This window comes from Scedosporium apiospermum, assembly GCF_000732125.1.
Source record: "Scedosporium apiospermum strain IHEM 14462 chromosome Unknown SEQ_SAPIO_0176, whole genome shotgun sequence".
Classification (NCBI taxonomy): Eukaryota; Fungi; Ascomycota; class Sordariomycetes; order Microascales; family Microascaceae; genus Scedosporium; species Scedosporium apiospermum.
In genome coordinates, this window is record NW_015971877.1 from 420311 (window position 1) to 430459 (window position 10149).

Genomic DNA, 10149 nt, shown 5'->3' on the forward strand with positions numbered 1-10149 from the left:
GGAAGCCGCGGAGTGTCGGCAAGTCCGCACTGTACCTTGTACCCCGTACCCCGTACCTTGTCCTTCCTCCCCCACCCGATTCGACCCTGCAAGTCACAGTTTCTCAACGCTAACGACCGAGATCAGGTGCTATATTCAGGAGGGTGTGTGGCCTATTCTACTGGACCAGAATTAACGCAGATGCTTCGCGCTCTGTGTTGCATCATTGCATGTCGCTGTTGACATCGATCATTGATCAATTGATCAATGGTTTTGTTGCCGGCGTTTGAGTGATTCGACTCTTTTCGCTGACTTACAGGGCGCCGGCTGGCAGCTAATTACGCAGGCACCTCCGTCGCCAATTCCTAAGTCCAAACATTTTCTGCTTCAAGGTATTTATGTACATGTACTGTGTGCTGCACATATTACCAGTTGAAAAGGAGGTTCTGGGTACTTGTCTGCCCCTCCTTAACTATGGTACCGATCTACTGATCAGCTGTTATCAGTGGCAGCTCAACTCCACTGAACACGAGCAAAGGCACTGTGGGCTTTGAGGTACACTACTTACCTTGATTGCGCTCTGATTGAACCTTCATGGTTATGTACTCCATACAGTGCGTCGGTGGTCATACTGCCGATGATGGGCTCCGATATGTTGTGTCAACACAGCATCTCACTCAAGTTGCTTTGTGTGTCTATCTATCTTTAGTGAAGCACAAAAGCCAGCAAGATCAATGGTTGATCTCTAGCTCTATCAGTTGCTAACACGACCAGCTACCCTTTTACCCATTTGCTTTTCCCCTCTTCTTCGTTCTCTCAGACTTCAACCCAACCCTCAAACCTCCACGACGATCTCACCACTCAGCTGGCTTCAACCAGGTCGGAGCTGGCCATTCTCACCTGTCACTAATCGCCTGAGAATCCATTGGCGTTTCACACACCCGGACTGCTGGGGCTCTCATTTGATCGCTGCCGCCCAGCGCATCCCGACTTGCTCCGCCAAGCATTGCTATCGATATATATCTTCGCTGACCCGCAACTCGCCCGTTCCTTTCCCCATCTGCATCTCCTCTGCATAGCATGAAGTTCCGCCGAAACAACGTCATCTTCTGACAACGCGCGGTCAACGTAAACCTCATCAATCTCTCAACCGGAAACGGTTCTTTGGCCGGATCATCATAAACATCGCTTATCTCGCATCACGACGGAAAGGCGATAGTTTTACTTCAATTCCCAAATCACCCAACTTCACCGACCATTTGTTCGAACCCGATTCTTCGGACACCTCTCAGTCTGCGAGCGAGAGACACAATTCGATTTCCCCGCTCGTTTCGCCCTCCTTTGTCCTCTCCCCTCCTGTAGTCAATTCCACTTAATGCCTCCGGTCGGGCGTCGAAAACAGAACATCCGACACGATGAAGGTATGCGCGAACACCCGCTTCATTATTCCCGCCTCACCGCGCCCGTGTATTTTCGGTCCCTTTTTCCCGGTGCTGAAAATGCCTGGGCTTCTCCAAAGTTTGAAGTGAATCCATAGCGCTCAACAGCTCCTTTTAGTACCTCCCAGTTCCAGCCTTCGACTCTGTTACGAGTGCGCTCAATTTCAACACGCCGGACTGCAACGTTACCGGCGGTTGCGATCTCTACACGACGAAATCGACCGGCTCGGATAAGAAGTTATACAAGAATATCAACGATGACCTTGACTCTCAACATGCCGAACTCTTAAGACTTGGCGCAAGCCTCTCCCCTCCCCAAAAGGCCGCCTGGATGGCCACCTCGCCGAGCCTCTTTTCGCAACCGAGCGCCTTCGGACCCCTCTCTGAACTAGCGAACCGACGAACTTTTGCCTATCTCATCGCGACGCTGAATGCATCCCACCCACACTACGACTTTTCCAACGTTCTGCGACCGGGCGACTTCAAGCGCGAGCGCAGCCTGAGGCGTATCATGGCTAACCTCGATTCGATACTCCAAAATGTACGCGGTTGCGGAGACACCCGCAAAAGCACCGCCGCTGCCAACGCGCCGACCTCGATATGGAGCCAGCATTGCTGGTCGCTCATCGACAAGGAGATGCGCCTTGACGAGTGTACCATTTTCAACTACGAGCCCGACGTCGACCCTTTCGAAGATGACGAGAGTGCCATCTGGTCGGTGCACTATTTCTTCTTCAACCGAACTCTTAAGCGCGTCGCATATCTATATCTTCGCGTCGTCCCGGTCATTAGCTCGCAAAGCCCGATGCTTAACCCCACCGCTATGGGAAAGCGAGGCGCAAGAGCCATGGACCCTGGCGCGACGAAACGCGCGAATTATTGGCTTAGTGCGCAAGACGCCGCCGTCGCCGAGACGTATGACGACGAGGAAGAAGAGGACGATGGTTTCTTCTGGAATCGGAGAGAAGACGGCGATCTCGTACAGTTTTCGGAAGACGATTACATTGAAGATGACGACTACGACCTCGAAGATGATGATATGGATTTGGACCACTACAGTCCCCAAGCCCGCGGCATGAGCGAGGATATCGCGGGAAGGATGGAGCTCTAAATTCCCCATCCTCATCGCCGCCATCTTGTACATGTCGACTAAGGATATCTCTTACCGGCTATAACGGGCTCCTTTTTTTCTCCATTTCTTTGAGTTTTGATCTGTCTCGCCCTTCAATCTCGTTCGTCCTCCCCCTAGGTCTACACTTTTATGGCCTGGGATGTTCTTGTTTTTAATTATCTCTGAACCTTGCGAGATCAAGGCCTTGTTTTCTGTGGTGTTGCAGTGTTGAAACGGAGGAAGTGGACAGCAAACGGGTTTGCACTCTGTCATGCCGAGACTGCTTCATTTCCCCTCCTCTGCTGTCTTTTCCTATTTCCAACTTTCGGTCAAGGCTCGTTCTTTGCACGAGCTCACGGTACGAGAGTTATTTCAATAGTTGTTACTGCCTTTGTCACTTCTTTTTCCTTGACTTCTTTTTCCTGTTTACTTTTCATTATGTCTATTACTGGCCCCTGGTATTTGATATCTGTCAGTTTAGCAGCAGAGAGGCGTTTGGTGGAAGAAAGTAGGGATACGGCCACGAGGATCGATTGATGCCGGGTTGGGTGTAGGAAAGGTTGGGATCGGACGGGATGTACGGATTACAGATCAATGACGGGAACATTTGGACGGATTGGGCACGGGGGCCATGCCCTATGCTTTTGTTTTTGCTACGTTCTGGTTTCCTATTGTTGAAATGATATTAGTTTCAATGCCAATGAAGTATGACGACCTTTTTTGTATCCCCGTCGTGTCTATTCCTCGACTTTGCATGATCCCGGCCAACGCATACTTTGTAGGGTCAAGTTCGGCCTTGGGCCTTCATACATGACGCGTCGGTTGATGACGATGCTCTCTTTCATGCGCCCTGCGAACTGACAACGCACACGAAGACCGACACTCCGTCCATCGGAGATACCTCACATCTAGGACATCGAATGCCGAAAACCCCATACCCTCGAGATTCGTTGTGTTGGGTAACATATCCCTCGCGATCCAAACCCTCTAGCCGAGGGCTGTTTTTTTTTCCCTTTTTTTTTTTTTTTTTTTTTTTTTTCACATATACCCTTTTTGCTCCTTAAACCCTTGCTTCTTTTTTGTTGCCCCTTCGTTCCCCAGGTTGAAACATATCCACGCTTTCCCTCCTCGCGATTTTTTTTCCCCCGGTAAGATATAAAAAGATCCCTTCTCCTGCCCATGACTGGCCTTCATGGCGCATGGCAAGTAGAAATATACCCCCAAAATATTAGAAATCGAAAAAAAAAAAAAAAAAAAAAAAAAAGGGGAAAAAAAAAAAAAAAAAAAAAAGGGAGTCATCGCATGAGAGACAGACGACGTAAATAAGGGAAATAAAATGAAGCGGGTTGAGGGAGAAATCAATGAGACGTGCAAAAAGGTAGGTGATGGTAGCTGTGCGATTCGAACGCACGACTCTTTCGAGACCAGAGATTCGAAGAGGTACCAAGCCCTGAGCGAACAGTTTAGCGAGGTATTTTCTTAAATCTGGCGCCTTAACCCCTCGGCCAAGCTACCTTGGTTGTACGTAAGCAAACCGCACCTTATTTTGACATATACTTGTACCCTGGCCATAATTGCACTTAGATCTGATCAACACTCCCAACAGCTCGTCTCGACCATCATTACCACCGAGAGAAAACACTCTTTGGAGAAGAAAACTCCTGGGCGCACCGACTTTTGTGTTATCCACAGTTTCTGAGAACCAACCGTGAGGGATAAATCATCCGGGAGAGAAGCATGATGTTTGCAAAGTAAGAAGGGAAAAAAAAAAGATATATATATATATATATATATATATATAAATCAAAATAAAAAGTTAGGACAAGATTCAACTTAGAGACGGGCGCTGCGTCTCTCAGTGTGAAATTGACGTAATATATCTATATACTGATATTGATTGGTGTCAGCTTGGAAGAGAGCAATCTCCCCGAGGCTCCCATGGTTCACTATGCCTTTGCGGCTACTGTACAAACAAAAACACAGGATATCTCTTCACAAAAGATGAGAGAATCTGGTCTAACAAAGGAGTATCAAAGAAGAAGAAACATAATATAGTATAAATATGAAAAAAGAGGAAAAATTCCCCGAGAGGTATGGACGGAGTGAAACCTATTAATCAACGAATATAAACCCCCAAGACTCCATTTTGACCCCGTTCTGTACTCCTAGATTTTCCCAAGCAGTAATCGATTATAAAAAGCTTCCTCATGCGCATGGAAGAGGACCAAAGATAAAACGCCGGCGCCGGACTCGATGCGAGAGAGAGATTAATGACGCAAAATCCAAGAAAGAAAAAAAGAAAACGCCAATCTTCGCCGTCGCTATCTTTCCCTCATGATGATCCGCTTCGATATTAAGGGGACGGGACACCAACTGTCCGTCCCTGCCGTAATCCTCCAACTCTTTTTACTCCCGGTTCATCACATTAGGATTATGCCATCGTCATCATCGGCTAATGGAACTTGGCGGCGTTTCCGTGCTGTCCGTAGTCGTGTCCTCGACAACTTCAAACCCGTCTTTCTCGCCGCCGAGGTTACCGTTAACAACTGGCGGTGACGACAATCCGCCCAACATGACAGAGCTCCCTGCCGTCGTCTCCCCAGGCGTCGTCGCTGCCGACTCGGGCTCTTCGGGGATGGTAGAAAACTTTTTCAGCACCTGCTTGAGTGCCGGTCTCCGGATGGGCTTGCTGAGGAACTCGTCCATGCCGGATTCAATGCATTCCCTGACATTGCTCTCCTCCGAGAAGGCCGTGAGGGCCACGATCGGTGACTTGTAGCCTATCTGGCGAATCTTTCTCGTACTCTGCAGCCCATCCAGGTTTGGCATCTGCACGTCCATGAAGATAACATCAAAGGGCCGATCGTCCGCCATCGCATCTTTCACCCTGTCAAATGCCTCTTGGCCGTCCTTGGCAATCGTCACGTCGTAGATATCCTCGAGTTTCAGCATCCTGCTCACGACTTCGATATTAGTCGAGTTGTCGTCCGCCACGAGCACCCTGAGCTTCCCCCCTCCGAATTTTGTCTTACGCGCCAGCGCCGTCTCAACCCGCGCCATCTTGGCTTCCGTCGTCTGAGGCGGTGGTGGAGGCGACGGGGTCGGCGTGGATGTGAAGAACGGCTGTCGTAATCCAACTAGTCTTGGCTGCGTATCGAGCACAGGCGTTGACTTGCCTTCCCCGTTCGTTTTGGCGACCGAGTTGCACGCTGGTTCCGTTTCGATCCCGTCAATACTGGCAGAGCAGGATTTGATGCTGCTGGACGCTGTACTCGACGACCTATCCCTCACAAACTTTAAGGGGATTCTCATCGTGAAAGTAGACCCAACTCCGATAGTGCTCGTTAGCGTAATGTTGCCACCCATGATTGTCGCGAGCTGTTGACAGATGCTCAGCCCGAGGCCGGTACCGCCAAATTTTTTGCTGAGGCCAGGGTCGCCTTGCATAAAAGGCTCGAACACGCGCTGTTGCATCTCTGGCTGGATGCCCGGACCAGAGTCTTCTACCTCGAATTCGAACAGGTACGACTTGGCGTTGGCCGGGGGAGGCGTGGGCGACCGGCCTCGAATATACACCTGCGAGGACTGCTTCGGTTCCATTGGGTTGATGGAGAGAGCAGTGCCTTTCATCTGCTCAGGGGTTACGTATCCGCCCTGTCCCTGCCCCTGCCCCTGTCCGCGCGAGCTCGCTGAACGAGTCGACGTAGATCCTATCCTGCTGCGGCCCCTACCAGAGTTCTTAGACGTGGATGACGACCGGCTTGCTCCATGGCCGCCCGGCCCTGAGGGGATTTCTTCCACATCACCCAGGCACTTAATTCGGACCTGAACCTTGCCTCCCTTCGGCGTGAACTTTAGACTGTTGCTAACAAGATTGATCAAGACCTGCAGGATACGGTGCTGGTCACCCCATAGACACATGTCCTTCAGCTTGCCCGTTCCCTGGGGACCGATGGCGGGCAATTTTGGTTCCGTGCCTGCGTTTTCCAAATCGATACTGTCGGTGCTGAGGAAGTTGACCGAAAAGTTGACGTTGCCCTCGCGGACTTGCTTGTCGAAAATGATCAGTATCTGCGAGCGGATATCGGCGAGTTTGAACTCTCTCTGTTCAAGACTCAATTGCTGGCCGATTTGGTTCTTGGAAAAGCTGAGAAGATCTTCCAGCAGGTGCAATAAGAGGTCGCCTAGGCGGGAGATTTGCATTAGTATTGTATGTATGCATCATAATGGAGCAAATGATAGCAAAAAAAAAGGGTATTTGTTGGGAGCCCGGGCAAATGAGACAAGAGAAGAAGGGGGGAAAAAATACATAAGAAAGGAGAGTCTCAGCTTACCTGACTTATAGAGGGTCCTCAGCGACTGCTTAATCTTGCCGAGATCATCTTCTTCCATGCAAACGGCACACATGCCCAAGATTCCGTTTAATGGAGTCTTCAGCTCGTGAGAAATGTTTGCAATGAAGAGCGTCTTACTCTCGTTCGCCGCCTCGGCTGCCTTCTTGCTAACCTCGAGCTCCCGTGTCCGCGCCGCCACTTTTTCATCCAGCAGGGTGTATTGTTTCAAAAGCTCATCGCTCATGTCATTGAAGGTGGTTGTCAGCTCCGTCAGCTCGTCAGTAATGAAGTGCTTCCGGTCCACAACCTTGCCGGGAATCTTGAAAACGCGTCGTGAAGAATCGAGGGAATCCTCGGGCTTTTTCTTTGAGGGCGGCGTAGGCTTGTAGCCCATCCAGGTCAGCATCTTCCAGAACCAGCCCTTAATAGAGCCCTGGGAACTCTGGGAGTGCTGGCCGGACCCAGGTGTCTCGCCATTACCGCCTCCATAACTAGGAGAAAAGTAGTCGTCATCGTATCCTGGGGGGGATACCGTCTTCTCCGTCGCAGCCTTGAGCCTCCGGATCGGCATGACACCGATATGCGCACAGGGATAAGTGAGAGCGAAAATGACGCCAGCAGTTCCGAAGACACAGCCTAAGAGAATCTTGCGCAAAGTCATAATAGGGCCATATGCCTCCTTCCTCGTCTGCTCGACCAGGATCGTCCAGTTGGCAAGAGTGCTGTTGGTGCGGGCGAATCCGACAGCAACGCTCGCGTGTTCTTCATTCGTCGTCGAGAGCATGGCGCTGGCATTGTTGACGGAGACGATGCGTTCAGTCCATGAGCGCAAAGCGGCGGGGTAGTCCTTGAGAGGGAAATTTGATTCACTGGTGCGCTTCGCATAGGTCCTGGTGGGATGGCGATCCTCTTGATCAGGTAAGCTGGAGGCGGGCAGAAGATAGTGGACAAGGACATTCTTGAAAAGGTTCTTGTCGCCGATGGCGTCTGGGTCTGCCTGCGGCATATCTGCCTGCGCCACCGTCTGGTTGAAGCGGTTCGCGGGCTCGTCGGGGCCGACTAAAAGAACTATGCCAGTAGTCCCTAGGCCTTCACGCGACTGAACGATATTGACAAGAGTAACAGCCGAGGCGACTATAGTGAGAAAGCCGATGGGAAAGGAGAGTTGGTTGTTATCTCGGATGGGGAGAGTGAGGGACATGAGGGCAAAGGATTCGTTGACGGATAGGGGCCCGAGAAGCAAGCCAGAGGGTTGAGTCAGGTCCACAGACCCGAAGGCAAAGGCGTCGAATTCGGTAAGGTTATTGCTCGGGTTCGTCGTGTTGAGGTTCACGTAGGTGATATTGGGATAGAGCTGAGGTGGGAAGCCGAAGATACTATCGTCACCTAGATAAACAGGCCCGCCGCTGGGATTCCCGAAGGGGAGCTCGATGCTAGGGCTGTTAATGCCAGTCACGTTTACAATGCCCCCCTCGTCACCGGAGCCATCTCGAGTGTAAATCTTGGCCTGCAACAGATTCGTCTGCGATCTGGCGCTAAGAGCAATGGCAAGATCTTCCCTGGCCTGGGACCAATCTGTGCGGGTGCCGTTGCTCCATTCCTTCAAACCAGCCTGGATGAGGAGACGGGAAGCAATCGTGCGACAATTGGAGCGGACGAGATCAAGCTCGGAGGTGATTCTGGAGGCCTTGAGGGAGGCGGTTAGGGAGAGGGCATCTTTCCTAACTTCGATGACGAAACGATGGACGAAAAACCATGTTGGGAGGGCAACGACACCGAGAGCGACGAGGACGGTTAAGGTGACAAGAAGCACAAGCTGTTCGCGAATGGCGATGCGCATTTTTTCCTCTTCTTATTCTTTGCCTCTCTGACTTTTTGAGGTTGCAGCAACAAGATACGAGGCCGGACGTTTCCCGCTATCTAATAAGCATCTTTCCCAATCGGGGCTGAGCAGCGGCGCAGATTATGAATGCCGTCGATTGCGCGGGTCGTCGGTTTGGTATTTCGGCGGTTCGTTCGAGGCTCACGTCGTCCTATATTCAGGTTCCTTCTCGCACCTACTTGGACAGGAATCGTTTTACTCGGCAGTGGAGAACAGGGGGATATTGGCGAAGTGCAACACTCCGTCTTGTTCCCGTTAATAATCGGACGACTAGGGAAAGATACTAAAGCGATCCTGCGTGGAGAGGGCGGAGAGGGAGCGAGATGAGAGATGGAGATGAAATTGTCCTTCGTGTCCTCTGGTGGACCTCGTCGGGGGTCGCTCTCGGTTCGGTTATTGCTGGATCGTAGATCGTGGAGAGGAAGGACGGGATGGGAACGAAAGGAAGCGAAACAAACAAAGGGAAACAAATAGAGACGAGGGTCAAAACCCACGGTTTAGGGAAAAAAAAAGGAAAGTCAAGCCTTGCCAGAACACCGTTTTGCATGCGGCAGGCGCGGGGGATTCGCCAATGGAAGCAACCTCAACGTCGAACCACTTCGAAGCTGTCAATTGTCTGGGGCAAGGTCGATCGAAGCTAGAGACCGGATATTTGGCAGTGGCCTCGCCGGCGCGGAGACAACTTGTAAGGAAAGGAATGAGCGGATATGAGAAAAGAGGAGTACACAAACATGGACGGCGAAGCGGCGAAGAGGAGTATGACCAGAGGACCAAGTATTATTGCTAGTACCACAGCTAGATTTGATCCGAGCAATATTATTATTACCAAGTACTGTACTTCGTAGTCCACGGAGCAAGACACTGGACACTGGATAATACGAATGGCACTAGCACTGGCAATGGCACGGCAGGCAAGCGCGTTTGTGGCTAGTGGGTTCTACTTCGAGTGTGCCCACTGCGCAACTTTGGGTTCAATTGTTGGGTCGGCTTTTTTCTTCTTTTCTTAAAAGTGGGCACGGGCGTTAATTTGTACCAGTACTTCATTGCCCACGACCTGGAGAAAGCTCGAGCTGAACCTGGGCCTTGCTTGAATCGTCAAGCACTTCCTCTCCATGACACTCCACGAAATACGAAATAGGGAGATGATCAATACGAAGAGATGTATTATCCCCCACCCACGCAGTATTGCACGAAGCCTGCTTCGTGGGTATGAAGTAGGAAAGTAGGAAGTAATACGACGTGGTGCACGACTTCACCAAGTTCAGACTAGGCAGGGTCCCCATGTGAAGAGCAATTTGAAAGCGGGAATAGACTCGTCGCTAGTACCTTTCCTGCCCTGATGGGGGATGGTCGGCGGGGAATTGCCTTCGCGAAAGGGGCACACTTCCAATGTTCCGTCTTTTG

General features: G+C 51.0%; 2 protein-coding genes across 2 annotated transcripts; one reads left to right on the forward strand and one right to left on the reverse strand.

Annotated features, from left to right (window-relative positions):
- Positions 1 to 1394: 1394 nt before the first annotated feature.
- Positions 1395 to 2529, forward strand: SAPIO_CDS10661 (Mitogen-activated protein kinase maf1; the record flags this gene model as incomplete). Its single annotated transcript, XM_016784214.1, has 2 exons — positions 1395 to 1400; positions 1537 to 2529. The coding sequence occupies 2 exons, from the start codon at positions 1395 to 1397 to the stop codon at positions 2527 to 2529; spliced, it is 999 nt and encodes a 332-aa protein (XP_016638450.1).
- A 2445-nt stretch (positions 2530 to 4974) lies between these two features.
- SAPIO_CDS10662 (Two-component system protein B) lies at positions 4975 to 8703 on the reverse strand (the record flags this gene model as incomplete). The annotated part of the gene is made up of 2 exons (XM_016784215.1): positions 4975 to 6713; positions 6864 to 8703. 2 exons carry the CDS (start codon positions 8701 to 8703, stop codon positions 4975 to 4977), a joined length of 3579 nt encoding a protein of 1192 aa, XP_016638451.1.
- Positions 8704 to 10149: the final 1446 nt, after the last annotated feature.